Raw genomic sequence first — 24,314 nt, forward strand, 5'->3', positions numbered from 1 at the left:
TACAATGAAAATTCTGGAACTTAACTAGAATTCGCATTTTAGGATCAATTTTCTTGGACTAATAGTAAACAATTCACAATACAAAGAAATAAAGAAAATCGACGGAGTGTAATATAAAAAGATTCGTTATAAACCTTTTTTTAACGTGCTAATGTATAAATAACTAAATAATTATAAGTTTGTTATCATTTCTTGACGTCATTATTTTTTTCTTTTCAAATTACATCAGTTGGACGTGTTCTGACATCGAAGGATAAATGACACATTTATAATTCATGATTTAACTGGAAGTATGTAAATTTAATATCGACAACTTCTTATCAAATTACTATCAAGTTGTTTTACGACAAGGAAAAAGAAAAAATTATGTAGTTCTACAATGTTATTACACATTTAATATACAGAGTGAGTTTTTATGTATGGAATGCCTCAATTTAATCGGAAATGGCTTCTACGATTTTTATAATATTTTGTGCGCAACGGTCTTGTGATACGGCCGGTATTATGGTAATATTAACATTGTTATCAGATCTTTCCTTTTTCCGGAAAAATAATGAATTTCAAATGGATCACGCTGTATATTTTTCACTTTTCGAAATCCTCAAGAAATACTTATAACTTTTTATTTAATGTTCCCTTTACTGAATACACTGTCTACACCACCACTACACCAACTCTCAAAATTACACTATCTGACGCGCGTTTCGATAACCAAGTTATCGTCTTCAGAGACTGAAGGTAAAACAGTTTACCTAAATGTCCTTTTAGTTCTAACTTTGATGTAGAGTCAGAAATGTTTCACTTTAGGCCTGAAACTTCGGTTTGAACTAAACTACAAAGTTTTTTTCACGTTTTTTTGATAAATCTAGGTTTACACATTACCGGCGGTCTGGGGGTAGTTTAAACTTCAGTTTAACATGAAACTAAATATCCGAACCTAACTTTTTCACATTGATTACATTTATACAATATTATAAAGGGTTTTGGTAGAATGATTGAAGATTTGCACTTTATATTTGATGAACTCGACGATGATGATGAAGAAATTATCAACATTGTCGATACACCGAGAAAGCAAAAAGTTATTCATTATTTTTGTGGTTGTACGAAAAACACGATCGTGTTTGTTATTTTCATCATTAAATTCGTTTGCCAACTACTCCCACACACACACACACACACACACACACACACCATAAAAATGTGTGCTAACTGGGGTTCAGTTTCTGTTTTCTCTTTTCGGAAAAATAAAAAAAATTCAGGACTGCTTTCTAACAACTAACCTAAATATTTTCAATCTTTTGAAATCTCAAAATCGCTCAATCACATTTATCTTAGATTATAGTTATCAATTCGTTGTTCGTTAAATGAGTCACAGAAATTTCTGGTGATCAGATAGCAATATAAATTCAATAAAATAATAATCATAATAAACTCGAATCTTATCTTAAAAAAAAAATAAGACAATATGGGTTAATTTTATATATGATATGACTTATTGTTAAATATATTAATTTCTAAATAAAAGTTTATGATTAGCCTATTTCACATGATATTTGTATAATTATAAGTCTCATCAGAGTTTGTAATGGTTGTTGTCAGGGGCGCAACAAACCAACTCTCAAAGGGGGTATCCAGCGAATTCTTTATAATGACTAAAAAATTTCGATCGGTTTACTACATTTTAAATGCGGTTTAGTTCTAATTGAATTTCTATGATCTGTGCGTTTTTCGTGTTCACAGAATTTATCTAAAGCTTTGTTCCAGTAATTAGAAACTTTTTTATAAAATACATTTCGAAATTCGTCAATTTCATGGAGAGAGATTCTGAAAAAATTTTACGGTAATTTTATACTTTCACGGCCCCCTCTTTTTTTGGCTCTAGAAAATAGAAAAATCATCTAGATGATTTATTTTAAACCTTCGTTTTTACAGGGGATTTATTAAAAAAAATATGGGAAAAAAAAATGAAAACTTATATTGGTTAGGTTAGGTTAGGGAGGCGGGTGCGCTAAATATTTTCAATTTTTCAAAGTTAACTTTTAATATTGTACACTTAAGTACAATAAGTGATTTTAAGAATGTTTTTGTCCATATAACTTTAATGATTACTTAATAAAAAAGATACAAACGATTATATGTGAGAAAACGTCAATTTTAAGAGAAATTGTTATTATTTTTAATTGTAAAAAAATAATAAATCAACATTTTTATTTAAATTTTTTTTCAATTTGTTCCTTTTCTGTGTAGATTATGAAAAAAAAAGTTAAAAACAATTATACGTGAATGAATGCATTTTCATGAACATTTAAGCCCTAAAACCAATATAAGTTTTCATTTTTTTTATTCCCATAATTTTTTCGTAAATCAAAATGATTTTTAGATTTTCTAGAGCCAAAAAACGAGGGAAACCGCGAAAGTATAAAATTACCAATTTTACATATTACACTTAATCGTGATCCACGTAAATTCTTTACACAAGTGGTCTTGAAAAGATCAAGATTTTTCACCAATTATGTGAACAATTAATTAAAGTCAGTGCTTTCACTACCGGGATTCATGACTCTAGCTAAGCAGATTTGTAACATTATAGTAAAAGCACCCGAGTTACATGAATTTCCTGCTTGATTTAATTTCAAAATGGGTCATTTAGTTTTGAGGGAAACATTGAGTGGACGTTGTTGCGCCGCTGGTTGTAGCCAAAATAAAAAAAGTGTAAAAATCAATTGTTGAATATAATTTTCAATTGCACCCCACACCACAAAGATTTTATTGTACAAAATGCATAATCCACTTTTACGCCAAAATCCAAAGGGTGGTTAATACCTAAACTCTCTTTTGATTCGGAGTTCTTTGTAAAGGAAATAAGGATTTCTTCATCTGCAGTTGATACACCTTCGGAAGTATTAGATTCCCAAGACACTCGTAACATAACAATTTATTTTCAGCAGTAAAATCATTTTTAAAATTGTTATAAAAACAACTTTCCATATGTTCTTCTTTGTATGTTTTCACATACTCATACACTTTTGGAAACATTTCCAATTTTTTTTTTCACATTTCTGCTCTAAACTCCAATTTTCCATAGAAAAATCCAACTCTATCACTGGTATTCAACATATAACCGTTTGTACAAGCTCAGCAATGGCTTCAAACGTGTTATCCGGACTTTGCTCCATCGAACCTTCTGGTCGTCCGATTGAGGTGATTACTCCAAAAAATATCAAAAAAAAACCACAAATTGGTGGTAAATCGTAAATTGCATGACAGCAGAGACCGTAAAGATATCAGAAGACAGTGTGTTTACAATTATGCATGAACATTTGACCATGAGAAAACTTTTTTCAAATTGGATGCCGCGTTTATTAACAGTCGATGAAAAACAACAACGTGTTGATGATTCAGAGCAGTGTTTAGCGTGTTTAGCCATGTTTACATGTAATAAATCAGATTTTTTTGCGCCGATATGTGACAATGGATGAGACATAGATCCACGACTTCACTACGGAATTAAAACGATCATCATCTGAGTGCACTGCAGCCGGTGAAACACGTCCGAAGCGTCCGCCCAAAGGCACAACAGTCAGCTGGCTTCAATATTTTGGGATGCGCATGGAATATTGTTCATCGACTATGTCCAAAAGGGAGAGACAATCAATAGTGAATACAACATAGAGTTGTTGGATCGTTTGAATAAAAAAATCAAGGAAAAACGGCTTCATATGTCGAAGAAAACACCACTGTTTCACCAAGACAATGCACCGATTCACAAGTCGACGGCAACGATGGTTCAATTGAATTCAATTACACTTCGAATTGCTTCCTCATCCACTGTATAGTCCAAATCTGTCTCCAAGTGACTACTGGCTATTCGCTGATCTCAAAAAATGCTCGCCGGTAAGAAATTCAGCTCAAATGAAGAAGCAATTTAGTGAAACTACAGCCTATTTTGAGCTAAGTTAAAAGAATGATTGTATAGCTCTTGAAGGAGATTACATTGATGAATAAAATCGATTTTTTTTTCTTAGTTAGTTACACGACTTATTGAGTGATGTGTTATTTTTCAATTTCCTCTTCTTCTTAAGTGACATTCTATTCATTCATATATTTTTATTGAAAATTCTGGATCGTAATGGTATCATTTCCATATAATTTACTATAGTTTCAACAATGGTTATTAAATTTTGACACCAGGACTCATTTCTTTGTAAACGTTTTTGTGAATCATGCAATAAATACCTAAAACTTCTACACTTTGGATCTTCCAGATATTGTTTGAGCACCATTGGTAGATATTCCAATACGATTCTTCCACTTTATATTTGTTTAAATAATATAATCTTAACAATTAAAGGAAGTGTTGTTGTTTGGAATTCTATATAAAAGCATAAAAGTAGTTATTCTACTGCTGATACATATGTTGCCTGGTCAAGTTGAAGCAAAAAAAATTGTCTCTCAACTTTTCAAGAAGAGACTGTGCATTTTTATATTAGGGCTCCAAGCCTAAAGTCTATCGCACTAAAAACATACTGCAGTATGAAGCCCCAAACTAATCGCAAGTTCCTATTGGAAAATCAATGGAGCTCTAGAGCTCCTGATTTCAATTTACATTTTTTGTTCTTAAATATCAAATTAAATATATACTTAGAATGAAAAGTAGAACATTTAAAAGAACATTTGTCGAATTTCTATAATGGTACTGAACAGTACGGTCTTCCTTAAATGTCAAAGAATAGAAGTGAATAATTTTCTAGACTATTTTTATTTTGCTTTAATAAATTTATTTTTTATTAAAATAAAATGATATCGATTAGACATATCAACATTAAAAAAATTAATAACCACAAGTTTGGTTTTATTTCGACCTTGGCAAAGTTCATAACTTATTTATTTTGTCACATTTTAAAAAAAATATAACAATACACAAATAAAAGTAAATTGAAAGCAATAAAAGTGTGTAAACTAAATGATAACAGAATTGATGTCACGATTTAAATTATTATCAGACAGGAGTCTATTTAAAAAAAAAAAAGAAGCTAATATTAGTGTGGGAATGGCGCATGTACAGCATCAATCAACCGTTTTCAAGGTTATTATTCAACAACATACTTAGATAACAAATAGTAGGTGTTATTTACCCTAATCACTCGTAATGCTTATCAACGGATTTTTAATGTTTAGGCTAACCTGATTTGAATATGAACAAAGACAGTTTTGTCAGCGAAAATATCTGCAATAACTATTAGTTTTTAAACCAAATGCAAAAAATTGATTTTCAATATACAGACATTAAATATTCATATGCCAAATGTGATCAACTATTTTTTTAACAGCCTCCCTGTTATGAACAAAGCTCAATTTCCTCTACCCATTACAGTAAATCCACATATTTCATTATTTGTACAAGGCTAGATTTCTTTATCCTTACCTAAGTTAGGGCTTTTCTTTTCTGAGACATTATCATTTGGTTCATTCACTAACTTCCCCATTATAGTTTTTTCCACAACTAATCTTCTATATGTAATCCTTTTCCTACCTTATCCACTGTGAACCATATTTATTAAGTAATAATATATAAGCACCCTTATGAAGTTAAGCTTCATAAGGTTTTCTAGATCCTTTTCCAGGGGTCGATGAATGCCCATTATTTCGATATTCCACTGTCCTCCTCAATCTAGCAGCCACCAGGGTATACCAGGAAATAAGGAAGCATACAGCCTTGCTAAAAAGGGTGCAATGACTCCGTACCTAGGATTAGAGCTCTAATGTGGCCTCATGAGATGCCACATCAATAACAAACTAAACAGATGGTCAAATAATGAAATGGAGTTTCACTGGATAAATATTTTAGGCCTAAAATAAATGCCAAAACGAATTCCCCAAACAATCTAAAATCTACTTCTTCAAACCAGTTTCATCCGGGTTTTTCCCTTCTTCTTGTACCTACTGGTTCCACTGTAGTATTAACAAAGCTACTGTATTTTCGCCGTCTCTCCTTGATATCCAATCTTGATTGGTTCTAATATTATTCCTATTATTTTTTTTTCAACTCATCTTCTTTTTTTACTGTTTTTACATTGTGCATTAGTATGCGCCTTATCATTGTTTTTTATTTATCAATTTGGCCTTCTTATTTAGTACTTTGCTTTTAAACATCTCTTTATTTGCATGGTGTGCTCTATTAGTTGCAAATATTTTCTCTTCTATTTCTGTACTTCTTTCCCTATTACAGTTAATAATTCTTCCTAGATATCTTGCACTGTTCCCATGCCTCTTGAATTTTGTTTTATTTTCATTTATTCTTAACACCATTTCTTCTCCCTCTGCTTTCAGTTTCTTTAACATGCTTCACATTATGTTTCTACTTTTTGTAATCAGGACTATGTATCTGCCTATATCATTATTTGAGCCCCACTCTTTCTTAAGTTTCCTTTATCCATATTTCTTCGTACAAAGTTTAAATATTCAATATTATCTATCTTTCCTATTATTCTTTTTACCATATTGGTTATTAAATTTCATTTTATTTGTTCAATAGTCCTAAGTAATAATCATTACTAATTTTAAAAATAATGTATCATTTCATGAAGGAACTTTTATAAAAAGCTCAGAAAATACATTAAATGCTTCATATTTATAATACAGTGTGAAATCTTTACACGGTAAATTTTCCAGTTTAATGAACATATTCAAATTATCATAATTACATTTATATTTATAATACCTCAATTTTCAAAACATTTTACTTGAACAACTTATGTAAGATTATGTTTATGTTCAATAAGCTTCATAAATATTTTAAATATTGTTTCAACCATTCACTATTTTTGTAGTTGTTGTTTCTACATGAAGATAACATATCTATAAATTTGGAAAAAGTTCATAATAAAATTTATCTGCAGTAGACAAACTGGTTGTTATGGAATCATAAAAATTGTTGAAAGTAGTGATCAACCACAAAAAAATATCAACTGTTACATTTGTAATCAGCAATACAATACAGATAAAACTAAAGGAAACATTCAAATATTACAGTTTTTTCATAAATACTCTACATCAACGAGGACATAAGATATTTAAATAAAACTAACCTCAAACTAACCAAAGAATTGACAAATGATTTTCAGAAATGGAAATTATTATTTTTAGTTGTTTGAAGTACTATCACAAGAAATAATATTTACTTAATATTAATTATAAAATGTTTCCTTCCTGTATTTTTATTTAAAATTAAAACATAAATAATTTCCTTATTTTATAACCTCAAAATCCATTATTGATTAAAATAGAATTAAATACCAGGACTAGTATTTATAGACCAATATAATATAAAATATTTTATATATATTAGTTTACTTAAGTTAGAAAATGTTGAGAAAATCACTTTTTCATCTTTCTATTCATGTTCAGTATATTTTACACTTTATTTTTTTGCTGTTTTTATATGGATTTTCTACTGTATCAAGGATGATTGCCTTTTATTTAATTTCATGTTTATACAGAGAAAACTATCACATTTTGACAGATCTTATGAACACCTTGTATTATATTGTAAGGAAATTTGAAAAATAAACAAACATTACTGATAAAATCTGATGAAATTTATTTTGAAATAATTCAATATATAAATTGTGGTTTTTAAATGAAAGTAAGGAATTTTAGTTCATAATGTAATAGGTAATTATGTGTATACATAATTCTATTATAAACAGGTACTACTGGACTATCGATATTAATGTATTTCTTATATAACATTTATTATTGAATCAGTTTGTTATGTAGAGTTTGTGCTTCTATTAACAAATAACAAGAAAACACGACCATTGAAGCTGCGAAATTAAACAACTTCCTAATTTGATTTAACAAATTAAAAGTCAGCGCTGGAAATCGCCACTTAAACCATTAATTGACGTTAATATTTATCATTAAACAACTAAATAAACAAAAAATATGTAAAAACCGATAACATAATTTATTATTCCCAGCCTCATAGAACATTATATTAATGAATACGGGAAATAATATTTCAATTATTTTTTTCGAATTCATATAAGAGTTTATTAAACACATTTTTTAACAAGAATTATCCTAACATCACATGATGTAAGCAACAGAAAACGTTAATTGCGTTTGAAAAAAATTACTTACTTCGTTTAACTGCATCGTCGTAGCTTAAGCAACTCCTTTTCGAATCCTTAGCACCCATTTTTTAAAGTTTATTTACGCATAATAACATTTTTTACAATAAATTCCACAGCTATTACACAATTTACAACAATCACTAGAATGACAAGATACCAAAACAAGACAACTGTCGTAGTCGAACTATTCACGAAACACTTACTTGCTATTTGACGCAGAAGCAGAATTGCCGATTTGTACCATGATTATGTTATCTGTCACTTATGCAACCAATATTACAGGTATTACTACTTTGTATGCAATTCACATGCAAACAACTGGTAATAATAAATATAATCAAATTATAATATCACTAATATAATATAAATAATAAATATAATCATATGATATTATCATTTGAATATATTTATTTGATCATACATATAGTTGAACCACTGAGACCAGTAGATTCTCTATTGCAGTCAAATGCTTCAACTAACGGTTAAAAATATTTGACTACCTTTCTATACTTTGGTATCAATACAATCAAAAGCTTTAGAAATTCCAACTGGAGAGTATTAAATGGTTTTGAAGTCTTTACAAGCTCAATTGTCGGGAATTGGGTGACAATAGTTTCTATTAGAAAATAATGTCAAATCTATGCGAGATTTGAAAATCATGGCGCAACCTTCACCGTCGCCTGATTCGAACCCAACAAAATTATAATGGAATTAAGTTGCTCGAAAACTTGGGTTATTTATAAGCAAAATGAATAATAATAAAAATATTGAAGTAATATTGGAAAAATTAAAAAGAATTTTGATGAAATAATCAAAACAAGATTGTTCAAGCTTCATAGAGAGATCATTAAAAACGAAAGTAGATTATTCTAGAATAACTACAAAAATGAATTGTTGTTTGTTATTGGGTATAATAAATAATAGATTATCAATTTTTATTTCTAATTTCTTAGACCTTTTCTTGTTTTTGTTGCTTAATTGTGATCAGCTTATTTCGGTAAAGTTTTTACCTGTTTTAAAATCTAGTTATCAATTAGAAAGACATTGAAAATAAGACGATTTAGCAACAAAAAATAATAATAATTAATTAGGACCGTAACAATATACGAGTTTTGAGAGTTAATAATTTTATGTAAATATTTGTATTATTTTATTATGTTATTTGTAATGTCAATCACCATCTCTAACTATATGTTGAAGTTGGTCATACTGAAAGCCAACGTAAATAATTGAAAAAAATTATGTATCACTAATTTGACGCTTTGCAAACGTCAAAAATAATAGGCGTTTCAGGAATTTGATAATTTATATCGTGTCCGAGAGAATAAGTCATAAAGGTATACTTTTTAAGTTTATCTTCTTATGTATCGTTTATTAAATGTAATATATTTTAATCTACGTACTTTAGTTTGTAGGTTAATATGACGGACTCAAAATATTTTACCACTACCAAAAAGGGTGAAATATTTGAATTAAAATCTGAATTAAATAATGACAAGAAAGAAAAGAAAAAAGAGGCCGTTAAAAAGGTATAACGCTCGTAGGAAACATTAAAGTTTTGATAATCTTATGTTGATAAAATATTTATTGCAGGTTATTGCATCTATGACAGTAGGTAAAGATGTTTCAGCTTTATTTCCAGATGTAGTCAATTGTATGCAGACGGATAACTTGGAGCTTAAAAAGCTGGTATATCTGTATTTAATGAATTATGCAAAATCTCAGCCTGATATGGCTATAATGGCAGTTAATACTTTTGTTAAGGTATGTGATATATTTATATATTTATATTTGTCATTTCATGACAATCTTGCTTCAGGATTGTGAAGATCCCAATCCGCTGATCAGAGCACTTGCAGTAAGAACCATGGGTTGCATTAGAGTGGATAAAATAACTGAATATCTTTGTGAACCTTTAAGAAAGTGCTTAAAAGATGAAGATCCGTATGTACGAAAAACTGCTGCTGTTTGTGTTGCCAAATTGTATGATATATCATCAGGTAAGTGATTTTTATTTTTATTTATAGATATTTCATTTTTTATTGATTTTTATGTTTATAAAATCTGTTATCAAGGATTAGTAGAAGACCAAGGATTCTTAGAGCAACTAAAAGAGTTACTGAGTGACTCTAATCCTATGGTTGTTGCAAACGCTGTTGCTGCTTTGTCTGAAATCAACGAGAGCAGCCCTACTGGCCAACCGCTCGTTGGTAAGAGCCATATTTCTCAATAATTTTGCTTAAATTTTATTATTTAGAGAATTTTTTGCATTATTTAATTTTTTTAAATGGTTAAACTATAATTATACTTATTGTTAAATAAAATTCAAACTTCGGTATTTACAAAAGAGTATTTCGTTATAGAATTGAGCACAAATACCATCAACAAACTACTAACAGCTTTAAATGAGTGTACCGAATGGGGACAAGTATTTATCCTTGATTCTTTATCGAACTACACTCCCCGTGATGAACGTGAGGCTCAAAGTATCTGTGAACGTATCACTCCTAGACTAGCACATGCTAATGCAGCCGTGGTTCTATCAGCAGTTAAAGTTTTGATCAAAATGATGGAAATTTTGGCTGGAGATACTGAATTTTGTAATACTTTAAGCAAAAAATTGGCTCCTCCTTTAGTAACTTTACTCAGTTCTGAACCAGAAGTGCAGTACGTTGCTTTAAGGAATATTAATTTGATTGTGCAGAAGAAGCCTGATATACTCAAACATGAAATGAAAGTAAGTAATCATAGTTGTAATACATCAAAATTACTAATGATCAATTTTAGGTTTTCTTTGTGAAATACAACGATCCGATCTATGTAAAACTAGAGAAATTGGATATAATGATCCGTTTAGCATCCCAAGTAAATATTCAACAGGTTTTGAGTGAATTAAAAGAATATGCCACAGAAGTAGACGTCGATTTTGTGAGGAAAGCTGTTAGAGCTATTGGGCGTTGTGCTATTAAAGTAGAACCATCTGCAGAGAGATGTGTTGCAACCCTATTGGAGCTTATACAAACCAAAGTTAACTATGTAGTACAAGAAGCTATTGTGGTGATAAAAGATATATTCAGGTGAGTTAATATATCTTCATGTATTAACAAAACTATTGTTCACTGTACTGTATCAAAGGTTTAACAAAGCAAAATTCATCAGATATAATTATCATTTGAATTACTTGAAAGTGAAAATTTATTTTTTGAAAAATATTTGTTGTCAGACATCCTCATCTGGCGATAGCCCATGAAGCTGTTTTCAAAATGTCCCGGGAATGTAAAGACAATGAGAGTATCAAAAATGAAGGTGCAAGGTCCTTTTTATCAAAATATATCTCATAATAAAGAATTATGGGTGAACTAAGCAAAAGCACGATATTAAGTAATAAAGAAAATACAGTACAGATATGGCTCAAAAAAATCACAGGAAATGGTAATGAAGTACTTGGGGCTGTTGGTACATCCGTATTATTATAAGGCTTATATCAAGTATTTCAATAGTTAATTGAAAGATGAGTGATATTGTGAGTCATTCTAATAGTCAAGCACTGAACCAACTTAGAAATGAAGAAAAATACTTGAGGAAATAAGCTACTATAACAATCTGTATTCTTCATCATACAAGAATTGAATAGATCAACAAACTTGCTAGAAAAGGGACAAAAACGCTTCTGATTAGCCCAGAATAGGAAAATACTTATTTAAAAAAAGATATTGACAAGGGGGAAACCAAAACAGATGTACTCTGGAGATTCTGCTAGGTCCAAATAGTATGTGGATCTAAGCACAAAGTCACACTTCCTCACTAGCTTCTATACAGAAAGAAACTAACGAGATTATTTTCAATAGAATGGGATGAATGTAGATTCAGTGGAGAGGATATGTATCCAAGCAAAAACAAGGTGCACCTCCACACTGACATCTATAAAGGAAGTACTTCAAGAGATTAGATTGAATAGGAAGAGATAAGTGCAGATTCTGTGGATCCAAGCAAAAACAAGCTGCACTGACTTCTACATATGAAGTGCCTAATGAAATTAGTTTGAATAGAAAGTGATGTGTGTAGATTCAGTGGAGAAGTGGATTAAAGAAAAACACAATACTCCTCCTCACCTGCTTCTATAAAAGAAGCACTGAATGAGATTAGATTGAGTAGTGAAAGAGCGCAGATTCATTGGAGAAGATGGGGGTCCAAGCAAAAACAGGCTGAACCTACTCACTGCCTTCCATGCAGAAGCCACTTGATGAGATTGTTTTGAATATAAAGTGATGAGCAGTTTCTGTGGATCCAAGCCAAAATAAACTACACTGACTTCTACATATGAAGCTTCTATTGAGATTAGTTTGAATAGAAATGGATGAATGCAGATATTGTGAAGAGGAGAATAAAGCTCTAGTTTATTTCGCTTTAAAATTCCTCACGGTTTCAAGCTAATCTAAAAATTTTTTGAACAAAAAATCTGTAGGAGAGTATATTCTTGAATGTATAAACAGATACTGGAGTTCACACTACTTTAGAACTGGAGAAGTGGACCAAGATAATGTGTAATGTAACCTTTACACAAATCTATCTCTTATTGAAGACGAATCAGAAACCATTTAAAATTTCTCGAATATCATCACAGTATCCATTATTTCACTTTATATACAGAAGTTACCAAATTATAAACAATAGTTTATTGGGATGATTAAAAAAACAATTTCACAGCAAGTTAGTTTTAATTAGCATTAAGGAATGTTACAAGCAATTACATAAAATTTAAAACAAATAACTTTTAAAAATTAACTCAACAACTGGTACTTATTTTTTAATACTGAAATAGTTCTATTGAAAATGCATCTGACAATTACAAGTCGGCAGCTTCCTTCAAAACTTTATAAGCCATTTCCAATCTACTTTTTTTATCAAGAAGATCTATATATAAGTTTATGACAAGACCCCCGTCGGTCTTCAAAAAATGTACACCATTTTTTTTGCAATACAAGTGAATTTCCTCTTCCTTTTCTTTTCTATTGGTTTCATCTTTGGTGGTAAATACTTTAAAAGCTGATTCTGGATCACTATGAACTTTGTATTCACAAGTCTCCTCTAGGAACAAATGGAACTCCTTAGCTAAGGTTTTCATTTTTTTTGGTCTATCTTCCATCAATCTGATTGCTTCTATACAAGCTTGAACCAAAAATGTTGGTAAAGAAGCTGAGAATATGTATCCGGATCCAGATAATCTTTGGTGTTCAATAATTGAGTGGGTACCAGCACAGAATCCACCTATGGAACCCAGAGCTGCTTCTAGGGATGCTATTATCATATCAATACGTTCTGGATCGATATTAAAATGCTCTGTAAGACCACGACCATGGTCACCATAGATACCTATGGAATAAGATTCCTCAAGGAAAATGCGAATTTTGAACTCCTCAGCGACTTTAAGAAATTCTTCTAGAGGGAGCAGTTTACCTGTGAATACAAAACATACAGTTTATTATAATCGGTGAGTTAAAGAAACTGAAAAATTAGAAAACCTCCATTGCTTTAAGGTTCAGAATTAATTGTCTTTTTTGTAAATTATTCTGAAATAATGACAAGGTTCATATTTAAACTTCCACGTGAAGACTTTGATGTATTTTCTGAATATCTATGACTTACCAGTTTTCCAAGATATGCCTTCTACAATTAAAAATTTCCTAGATGGTTTCCTTTCATTTTTAATAACATTTTCCACTTGTTTTTTAAAATTAATTGGGTCGTTATGATTGAATTCGACAAATTTACTTCTGGATGCAGTAAGTCCTTGCCTGATAGCAAAATTAGCTTCTTTATCAATAAATACAGTATCACTTTTTTTACAATATGCTGCAATTGAACTGGAAATAGCTACAAATCCATAGGAATATACAATTGAATCTTCCATATTCATGAAATCGGCAATCTTTTGTTCTAGTTCCAAATGAACATCAGTTGTACCTAAAATTTTCAAAAATTTGTTTGTAATTATCTGGAATGTCAAAATTAAATATTGTTTAGTCAATTAATAATATTGAATTTTGTGTTTCTATTTTATCTCTATAATGAAGGTCAGTGTAATCTAAGTTGTCATTATATTTTTATTTTTTGTGATATTGTGATAAATCATCTTGATTTAGGTCTCTTTTTATAGAAAATTAGTTTAAAATAGCAGGTAAAAATTTACGTTTTGACTTATTTTGATCTTTAACAGCATAAAATCCAAGAAAGGTCAGACATTTTCACCTGTTCTTTTAAACTATTTTTCTATCAAAAAAGAACTAAAATCAAAACAAAAATAATATAAAAAAGTATAAGAAGTAAATAGTTAAAAAAAATTATATTTCTATGTAATATCACTAAAGTTAGCAGAGCAATATGAGCAGACAGAGAACAATAAGTGGAAAATTAAGTGCAAAATCAATAGTTAATGAAAGTAGAGTGTTATAATCAAATGCTCCAATGTTTATAGAAGAAATTTTCTATTCTTACATGGAATTGAAAACTTTCATGCATGTTTTCGGAGAGTAAAAAAGTTTTCACAAAAAGGCGCTGCAAATAAATGATTTTCTCGAATTTTTTTTGTAGCTTTGGTATCAATAAATTCTGTGGAGAACGTGAATTTTTCAAAGACGTTAGAAAGAAAATGACTTACGAGTTTCCTCAGCAGAACTCTATTATTGCCAAGGAAATATAAACTTGTGTGGCCTTGATAGGTCCTAAATAATAAGGTGTTCAACAAACACCAATTAAATGCTACAAAAAATGAATTTTTGGTTCATCACAAAAGAAATGACATTTTCCGAGTTTTCCCAATAGATTTCTGAAAGTCATTTCTTTCATGAAAAGAAATTTATCTTCTCTACAGCATTTAATTAGTATAGTTGAGCACCTAATTATTCAGGCTCTAACGAGTTCACACAAGTCTATAATCCTCCGGCCTTATTATTTAGGACCTAACAAGGCTAGTCAAGTTTATAATTCATAGGTAATAGTGTTCTGCTGATTAAACTTGGAAAAAGTCATTTTTTTCTTGACATCAGTGAAAAATACATTTTTTCCGCAGCTTTCAATTACCATTTATAAAGTACTTAGTTATTTAGGAGCTACCAAGGCTACAAATATAAATTATTCCTAATTTTTTAAAAAAAATGTTTTGATTTTGCACATTTAACTTTCATTACATTGCTAACTTTGTTCTAAAGTTAAAAGAACAGCTAACTTCTCAAAAAAATGCACAAAGGAAAAGTAATATGGCATTTAATTTTCAGCTTATTGTTTTTTCTGTTTGCTTATATTGCCCTTTAGTGACATTTCTACTTAAACAACTCTGTATAATTTCCTTTTATGATAATATTAATAAAATTCCTTAAGCATTTATAGCTATCTTTTGGTGTGAATTATATGACACACTTTCGGAATTTGGGTTAGTTTGATCACTAACATTAATTTTTATGCGCTGAATCATTGTTTATTATGTTGAAATAGTTACCATAAAAAGCTCTTGGTCCACAAGTTCCAACTCCATACTTTCTTATAATATTTTCAGCTGACTGCTTAATTTCTTCATGATCTAAGAAGTTTAAAAAATTTGTTTTCGCCAGATCAATATTATTCTCATCTTCATTAATAATATAAGATTCGATTGTTTCTTTGGTTTTAACGTTTGTAGTATCTACTAATGGTTCGGGTTGATATTGTTCCAACCGTTCTTGTAATAATTCTTCATCTAACATTTTTTGTACTATTTCTTGATACAGCACTCAAATTATTTTTCCACACTGCACCGTAAATCGATTTCTATTAAAAAAATATTTTTTAATTAAACAACTACCCACAAGTTGCTCTAATTATCTAAACGTCAACTGTCAATAATGTCGGTGATGTGGCAATATTTCAGTAACAGTTATTTTGGTGACAGTAACATTATTCGGAACGGTATTCGACAGGTGTTTATAAATTTAAATATCATTTTTTTTAACCTGCGAAATCGCATCAAATCCTTTGATTTAAAGTATAATAATCGAAACGTAAATTTGTTTATTTTGATTTTTCAAATCATGTTAATTGCTTGTAATGAATAATTTTGATACGAGGGCGGCTCAAATATGATCGATACCAACGCTGTAGATGGTGCGCCTTATGTATTGACGCTCGCGACTGGATTATGTGTTAGCTGGGTCATAGTTTTCGCCGCGAATGCACGTGCTACTACCATGAATCAACGTTAAGTACCGAACTCCGTTGCGCAAACGTATTGTCATTCGTTTTTTGACGTCGGAAGACATTAAAAACATGGCGTTTAAGAAATCAATTTGGTAGTAGGTGTCTGAGTAGGTCTGCTGGTTTTAAAAGACACAATGTAGTCAGTGATGGCCGTGAAACCGTCAAGAATGAGCCGCATGATCGTCGACCGCGAACCAGAATCACACCAGACAACATCCGCCGCGTAGAACTCATTTTGGGGGACTTTAGGTTAAATGTTCGGCATTAGTATTGGTAGTATAGAGTCTCTTATCCACGAACACCTTCAATATCGCAAACTTACGACGCGATGGGTTTCCAAACTGTTGAAATTTTAGTAAAAATTCATGTGGTTGGAAGTTTGTTGTCGCTTGCTAATGCAATACGAGGGGGACGGTTTTTAACGCAAATTTTCACTACAGACGAAACTTGAGTATACTACCACACTCTTGAAAACAAAGTGCCTTCTAAAGAGCGGTGAAGGGAGCGTCAGTAAGTAAGTACTGTTTTCTGGGACTGACGGAAGTGCTGTACGTTGACTCTCTACGCTCACAACGTTAAATAAATGCTGCTTTCAAAGAACACACGTGAAATCCGCTTATCGCTTGAAACAGAGGACCATTCCAACACGAAGTGCGATTCTTCTCCAGGATAAGGCGCGTCTCACGCTCAATACAATATCAAAATGGGGAAATATTAGAATTTCCACCCTATAGTCCTGACTTATCACCCTGCAATTACCACATGTTTGAATTACTTAAAGAAGCCTTCAGAGGTCAAAAATTTAACACTGACGACGAGGTAGAGGAGTTTGTGTCCAATTTATAATCTTTATTGTCATTAGAACATTTTTAAATTTTATGTACAAAGTGATACAATGTTCTATTGGATAATATAAAATAACAATTTGGCTTCTTAATTATTGTAATTGATAACTGCATCAAAAATATTCGGGAGAGGTGGCAAAAATGTGTAATTTCTTTATCCGGCGCTACGGTCCTTCTCAACGACCGACTGCCAATCCTTTCTGTCCTGAGCATTGTGCCTTCAACGTTGAACCCCTAGCTGGATCTGGTTTGTCTTAACGTTCTCCATGTGTGTGTAACTAGCGTTTGTCCTGATCATATTTGTACCGCCCTCGTATAAATAAATGAGGCAGAAGTAAAATTCTTTCGTTTTTCTTCAGAAAATATCCGAATAAATATGAGAGTATCATAAGTACGTTATGCGAAAATTTGGATACGTTAGACGAGCCTGAAGCTAGAGCCAGTATGGTATGGATTATTGGGGAATATGCTGAAAGAATAGATAATGCCGATGAACTTTTGGAAAGTTTCTTAGAAGGTTATATATATTCTATTATATCATAATATAATAAATAATTATTCATATTCAAATTTACAGGTTTCACTGATGAAAACGCCCAAGTACAATTACAACTTTTGACAGCAATAGTGAAATTATTTTTAAAACGTCCCCAACATACTCAAGGTTTAGTTCAACATGTTCTCAGCCTGGCGACTCAAGATTCCGATAATCCTGATTTGAGAGATCGCGGTTTTATTTATTGGAGGTACAAAAAATAACGAAAAAACCTATAATATATATAATATGAAACAATATAACGAAAATTGTAATTTTTAGATTACTTAGTACGGATCCGGCAGCTGCTAAAGAAGTAGTACTCGCCGATAAACCGTTAATTTCGGAAGAAACCGATTTATTAGAACCCACGTTATTGGATGAATTGATCTGTCACATATCATCCCTTGCTAGCGTTTATCATAAACCACCAACTGCTTTTGTAGAAGGACGATCAGCAGGTAAACACTGATACTTATCTAATTGAATCGTTTTGTAAAATTTAGGTTTTTAGAATGGTTGGTGAATATAAGATTCATATGTATTTTTTTAGGTATCAGAAAGTCGTTGCCTGCTAGACAGGGTTCTACTGAAGAAAATATCAACGCACCGGAACCTACTGTTATTCCAAATCAAGAAAGTCTCATAGGAGATTTGCTCTCGATGGATCTTAATGCTCCTACTCCAGCAATGCCGACTCCTGCTGCGCCAGCAACTAGTAATGTCGATCTTCTTGGAGGAGGCTTGGATGTTTTGGTAAATAAAAGTTATTATTATCACAATACCTTAGGTAGTTTATTATGTATTAACTAGAAATACCCAGTTAAAACTAGAATTTACCATTGATATCTTCGATTTTCAGATAAAACTAGTTGTCACATCGAACTGTAGTTGAAACTAGCACTAGAAAAACTAATTTGGGATTGAAAACAAGATAAAGACACCGTACAATTATCTGGAGTTGTTATTGTTAATTTGTTTTATTTCTATTTTCAGTTAGGTGGAGGAGATCTTACAACTTCAACTACACCATCAACAACTACTGGTTTGTTGGGTGATATATTTGGAATACCTACAGCCCCTACTATGTACACGCCACCCAAAGCGATTTGGTTACCGGCTGAAAAAGGTAAAGGACTCGAGATACAAGGAACGTTTTCTAGAAGAGCAGGGCAAATGTCTATGGATATGACATTTACAAATAAAGCAATGCAGGCAAGTCCAACAATTGAACCCTTAGCTGCCGCACTTCTTATGCCAACCATAGCTTTCATACTGGGACGTTTGTGACCCTTGCCACATAATTGTTCATTCTGAGTAAACTAAGCTGTTTATTTTGTAAAAAAAAAAATATAGTTGTACATCAACTCCTCATTTTTACGACAATATATGTGCCATGCAAAAATTTTTCAACTTAATATGTTAAAAAAAATATATATGTGTAAAATCACTAGTTCTAATTGAAAATTCATAACTTTTCGAATTTTTCGAATTGGAAGCTTAAATTTCAGTTACATTTTGTCGAAACATATTACTTTAGATAAAATAATAGTGTTAACAAAAGAAGAAGAGGATGAGTTAAAATGCCCTACAGAAAATGAGGTGCAAGATGAAATAAGAAATATCCGGAATGATAAAGCCCCAGGAGAATATGGAATAAAACCAGAACTCCTTAAATATGGTGGAGAAAAACTAAATACACATATTCATCTACTAACAGATTTGGAAACAAAACAAAATCCCAGACGAGTGGTGCACAGGCATAATCACACCAATATTTAAAACAGGCAATAAAGAGATATTATGTGAGAATTATAGAAACATAACCTTGCTAAATATCGTCTACAAAATATTGGCAAATTTAATAAACCCATTAAAAAAACAAAAGCATAACCAAACAAATGTACAAAACTCTAATAAGACCAGGTATCACACATGCTATGGAAACAACAGTTATCAACAAAAGGGAAGAAGAAGAACTTAAAAGAACAGAAAGAAAGATAATGAGAACTATACCAGGTCCAAACATAACAGAAGAGATAACAGAGAGCAAAGAAAAACGAAGAAATAGAGAAAGAGCTGGAGAAGGAAAATATAGTGAGATACATAAAAGCACAAAGACCCAACTGGGCTGGGCATATAATGAGAAGAAAACCAATTGAAACGATCAAAAGAATAACGCAATGGACCTCATTGTGGCCAGGGAGAAGAGGCAGGACAAGGGAGACATGGAGAAACGGAATAGAGGACACTTAATATTGAGAACTGGAGGGCGAAATGCCGGAACCAAAAGAAATGGAAAATAATAATAAAAACAGCAAAGACAAATGATAAACTATAAAGAAACAAAAATAGAAAACGAGGAGTAAAAAGTATTTATTTTGAATAATGAATGTCAGAATTTCAGTAATTTTTCAAAATCTCATTTTTTTATTACAAACGTCATTTAGTACTGAAAATTCACAAAAATAAATCAAGGAATGAACAAAAATACTCAAGTTAATCTAAAAATATCTTTTTATTCAAACTTATTTGATAACAATTATATCTGTTACATTCAAGCATACATTTTGCAGAACATCAAAATGTGTTCGTCACGGATTGGACGTTCATAAATGTGCAACCTTCCGTGTCGGCACAATTTTCAATAATTTTACCCGCTCATAGGATGTTTCTGTATGGACGTCTACGCCCAGAATTCCATAAATTTAGCATAGCCTGGTTCCAGAATGCCGTAAAAGATCTGCATCGACCACCGATTCGTCCTGTCATAGTTGGTCAAAAGTATCATTCTCATTTTGTTTCGTTGTAATGATAAAGTTTGTTCTTGGTAGCTGCACTGGCAGAACTAGTTCCAGAAGTGTACACTAAAGTGTTCTTTGTAGCAGAACCAGCTCTAGTGTCGCTGTTCTTAATAGTGGTGCAAGAGAACTAGTTCACCTAGTTCACTGTACTGCTTGCACTGGGTCTAAAGTCAGTTCAGTCAGTGCAGTGGAATTAGTGTAATCTGGAAATGGTGGCACTATATCTTCGTCATCGGACGAATGTAAAATATCAAAAAGTATTAAATCTTTTTCCATCAAATACAACAATCAATAAATGCTCCTTTACTCTCTGCACTATATCGTTCTTTGTATCTGATTGAACCAACTGGTCCAGTTTGGTACAGCTAACAAGTACAAACCTATGAACTATGTTAGGCTTCTAATCCATTATCCAATGCATCCGAAGCCTCGGAATAATCAGAGCTATGCTTAGAAACTTTCTCGCTTTTTCGAGCCTCTTGGACCTCAAGAGAAAGCTCTTGCGTCTCGTCGAGTATCTCTTGCCGAAATGTTCGACTCCCAACATTGTAGGCCAACGTACTTGACACAAAATACAATTTCAAAATATAGCGTACTCACCTTTTTTGATGATTTGAAACATAAGAATTCAAAAAAAAAACGAATCATAACTGTTACTGTCACTCTGGGGTTGTTGATGACCTCACTCCAACTTACTCGAGTGTCACAGATAGACTGACGCAATGTACCTATGGTAGTTATACTAGGCGGAAGAGCAACTGTCCAACTATTACTAGATGGCACTACGGTCCCGGTTTCCGAACATTAGGGAGGGGATAAATTGAAACGTATAAGGGTTACGAACGACCCCAGTGTGGCGGCTATACAGTTGAATTATTGTAAATTTCTAATGTTTTCAGGCTATGTCAAGTTTTGCTATCCAATTCAACAAAAATAGTTTCGGTATCGTTCCTGCTTCTCCTCTTAATATTCCAGCTCTCCAACCGAGTCAAAGCCTCGAATATAATTTACCTTTGGGTACTACTGGTCCCGTGCAGCGTATGGATCCGCTAACAACTCTTCAAGTTGCCGTTAAGAATAATGTTGACATCTTTTATTACGCCTGTCAGATACCCATTCAAATTTTATTCTGCGAAGACGGTACGTTGGATAAGAGAGTATTTCTTACTACTTGGAGGGATATTCCTGCAGCAAACGAGGTGAGACATGAATTATTATATATATTTTTTACTGAAATATGTTGGGAATGAAAGAAATAAAAGTTATGGAAAAGCTGAATATGACTACGGTAAATTATTTGTTGTTTTTGGTTTGTTGTAAATCCAAAACTATTTTTAAGTTTTGTTTTCTTTTTGCTACCACGATTAAATGATGAAATGTTACATCTTTTAGAATATGGTGAGAATATTTTTTTGTTTTTCACTATATAATTTGAAAAAAGAATACGAGGGTTTATTGAAAAGTTTCAGACGAATCAGATTATTTATGTGATGTAGTAGTAGAAAATACAAATCAAAACTATGAGGTTGTTTGTGTTATTACATCTAGATTAAGATGAAATTTTTTTTATTAACAAATATTGATCTCGTGCGGTATTTATCAACCAGATGTAGCTCAAGGATCTATAAAATTTATTATAGTCATAGCAATAAGGTGTTTGCATTTTTTGAAAAGTATTTATTTTTTTGTTTACTTTATAAGTTCTTGATATGTTTTCTACTTGATGATCACGAGATTATCGTTGCCGGCAGCGCAGCGTGTGCTGTTATAATTCAGTTTTTATTTATAATAAAAACATTTTTCTAAATATAAGTGAATAAACTTTTTATAGGTTAAGCTCTTACATTATTACATACTTACATTAAAATGATCCTGGAAACAAAAATAATTACATCCTGCAGGATTCTCAAAACGACCAACACATTCAAACCATTTTTGTTGTTTATTCGAATTGCTTGGCATCAAAAAAAATTATCAGGTGTTTTAGTCGTGGTTTTCTTATATCCTGACACAAAACACGATTTATATACCATTTTTTAGATTAATTTTAGAATAACCGAGAAAATAACTGTCGTATTTACTATGTATCATATGTTCAGTGTTTATGTTATACCTATATCGTCACGCAATATGCCGGTCTTACTGAAATGTTTAAACTACCTACAAATTTTTCGAATTTTCAATAATTTTTTGTCCATAAATATTGATGAAAGAATTAACAAAAAAATGTAATAAAAATTATAAACCATCCAGAAAATCTTTGCTGGTTCCTGTTGCCAATTAGTACCAATTTTAGGGTTTATAAAAAGTTGATAGTACATACTGAAACTTTTCGATCAGCCTCTGTACATTTGCTGTAGGTTTTCATTTATGTTTTAATATGTAGCAATTTTTTATTCCCAAATTTGTCATTGTTTTTGAATTGGCTTTTTTATATTTTTTTGTGATTTTTTTTCCAAAATTACACTTCCAAATGACGGCGTTTCTTTCGTTTTTTATTTTTTTATTCTCACTTGTTAATGGTTTTGATTTCCCTGTAACAACTACAACTTATGTCCTTCTCAATTTATTTCATGTATTAGATTCTTTTTGTACCAAAGCAATATTCACCTTTCCATTGCCATATGTCCTAACACCCTATTTCCTTTTGTAATAAACAAAAAATCTCATCAGGGTCCTTCAGATATCTTGTATTATAATGCTTTCTAATTATAACTACCCCGTTATTTTTGCCTAATGTAAACTTTCTGGCTTCTCCAATTATATTAATTTTTTCTTTTCAAAGTCAACTCTCCAACTTATTTTTTCCATGTCTTCTCCATGTGTTTTCTCATTTTCTGTGTTTGTATATATAATATTGAAGAGATCACGAGCAATCTCCTTTAATCTGTTTCTGTATCCCCAAATTGAACAATCAATTCAAAACATTTTCAGCCTAAACACATTTGAATATTTTTGTTTAAAATTGCTCGAATTTCGCCACTTATATGTTACTTTTAATTTTGAATGTAGAGTTAGTGAAACTCAAATGCGAATCATGGGATTTTTGTTACCACAATATTTATTGAAATTGAAAAAAACATTCAAAAGCTGTACGAAAATACTGACAAACAAAACAAAAATATGAAAACTCTTTAAACAAAATTTGTAATACCAATGATGACCATGCTTTTCCTTTTCTATTTTCTAGGCATGTCAAAATAGAATGCATACACAATCACCTGGTATTTGCATTTGTTTTTATCAGCTCTACGTTTAGCTTCAAAATTTTATTTAATTTTTCATCATGATAATTATTTGTGGAAATTTTAAGTCACTTTATTTATTTCACTAGGTGCAATATACCGTTAATGATGTGAAAGGTAATACTGACGCCATATCAAATAAAATGACCCTGAACAACATCTTCACCATAGCAAAACGCAATGTAGAAGGACAAGACATGTTGTATCAATCCTTAAAATTGACCAACAATATTTGGGTACTCTTGGAACTTAAGCTCCAACCAGGGGTTTCTACTGCGACTCTAAGTTTGAAATCTAGATCTGTAGAAGTCGCTCCTTATGTGTTCCAAGCTTATGATTCTATTTTAAAGAATTAGTTATTGAATTGTGAGCTTATGAACGTTAGGAATCGCTTTATTTACTCAATTTTTGTCATTCCAATATATATTGTATTTAATCTTTAGAGTATATTTGACTTTAAATTGTACATTATTCGTAGTTTACATAATATAAGAATATTGAAGTATTTTATTTAA

At 31.3% G+C, this 24,314-nt stretch overlaps 3 protein-coding genes across 5 annotated transcripts in view; 1 reads left to right on the top strand and 2 right to left on the bottom strand.

The window, feature by feature from the left end:
• LOC130443253 (ubiquitin carboxyl-terminal hydrolase 32) overlaps positions 1 to 8,313 on the bottom strand; it is a 29,349-nt gene extending 21,036 nt beyond the window's left edge. For both annotated transcript variants that reach the window (XM_056777789.1, XM_056777788.1), the window contains exon 1: positions 8,149 to 8,313. In XM_056777789.1, coding sequence (XP_056633767.1) covers positions 8,149 to 8,206 — 58 coding nt within the window. In that variant the 5' untranslated portion in view covers positions 8,207 to 8,313. The remainder of the gene's footprint in view (positions 1 to 8,148) is intronic.
• Positions 8,314 to 9,259: 946 nt separating this feature from the next.
• Positions 9,260 to 24,309, top strand: LOC130443254 (AP-2 complex subunit beta). Of its 2 annotated transcripts, none has more exons than XM_056777792.1 (14): positions 9,260 to 9,478; positions 9,557 to 9,670; positions 9,735 to 9,905; positions 9,961 to 10,141; positions 10,217 to 10,351; positions 10,505 to 10,878; positions 10,929 to 11,218; positions 17,575 to 17,732; positions 17,793 to 17,961; positions 18,033 to 18,211; positions 18,304 to 18,506; positions 18,747 to 18,965; positions 21,454 to 21,753; positions 23,889 to 24,309. In XM_056777792.1, exons 2-14 carry the CDS (start codon positions 9,563 to 9,565, stop codon positions 24,153 to 24,155), a joined length of 2,754 nt encoding a protein of 917 aa, XP_056633770.1. In that variant the 5' UTR covers positions 9,260 to 9,478; positions 9,557 to 9,562; the 3' UTR covers positions 24,156 to 24,309. The 2 variants fall into 2 exon arrangements, with proteins under 2 accessions (XP_056633770.1, XP_056633769.1); XM_056777791.1 differs by having other exon boundaries at positions 9,356 to 9,478; positions 9,550 to 9,670.
• Positions 12,806 to 15,998, bottom strand: LOC130443256 (serine palmitoyltransferase 1). Its single transcript, XM_056777794.1, has 3 exons — positions 15,637 to 15,998; positions 13,788 to 14,105; positions 12,806 to 13,598 (listed from the first exon to the last, which is right to left on the bottom strand). The coding sequence occupies exons 1-3, from the start codon at positions 15,878 to 15,880 to the stop codon at positions 12,988 to 12,990; spliced, it is 1,173 nt and encodes a 390-aa protein (XP_056633772.1). The 5' UTR covers positions 15,881 to 15,998; the 3' UTR covers positions 12,806 to 12,987.
• Positions 24,310 to 24,314: the final 5 nt, after the last annotated feature.

Source organism: Diorhabda sublineata, chromosome 4 (assembly GCF_026230105.1).
Source record: "Diorhabda sublineata isolate icDioSubl1.1 chromosome 4, icDioSubl1.1, whole genome shotgun sequence".
In the NCBI taxonomy this organism is placed as follows: domain Eukaryota; kingdom Metazoa; phylum Arthropoda; class Insecta; order Coleoptera; family Chrysomelidae; genus Diorhabda; species Diorhabda sublineata.

Bases quoted from the DNA above. Each gene is read 5' to 3' on its own strand.
- LOC130443256 (XM_056777794.1), bottom strand. From the start codon at position 15,880: ATGTTAGATGAAGAATTATTACAAGAACGGTTGGAACAATATCAACCC. The intron at 14,106-15,636 runs GTAACTATTTCA...TGAAAATTTTAG, and splicing joins TGGACCAAGAGCTTTTTATG to GTACAACTGATGTTCATTTG. The intron at 13,599-13,787 runs GTAAGTCATAGA...TTGTATTCACAG, and splicing joins AGGCATATCTTGGAAAACTG to GTAAACTGCTCCCTCTAGAA.
- LOC130443254 (XM_056777792.1), top strand. From the start codon at position 9,563: ATGACGGACTCAAAATATTTTACCACTACCAAAAAGGGTGAAATATTT. The intron at 9,671-9,734 runs GTATAACGCTCG...TATTTATTGCAG, and splicing joins AAAAAGAGGCCGTTAAAAAG to GTTATTGCATCTATGACAGT. The intron at 18,212-18,303 runs GTAAACACTGAT...GTATTTTTTTAG, and splicing joins TGTAGAAGGACGATCAGCAG to GTATCAGAAAGTCGTTGCCT.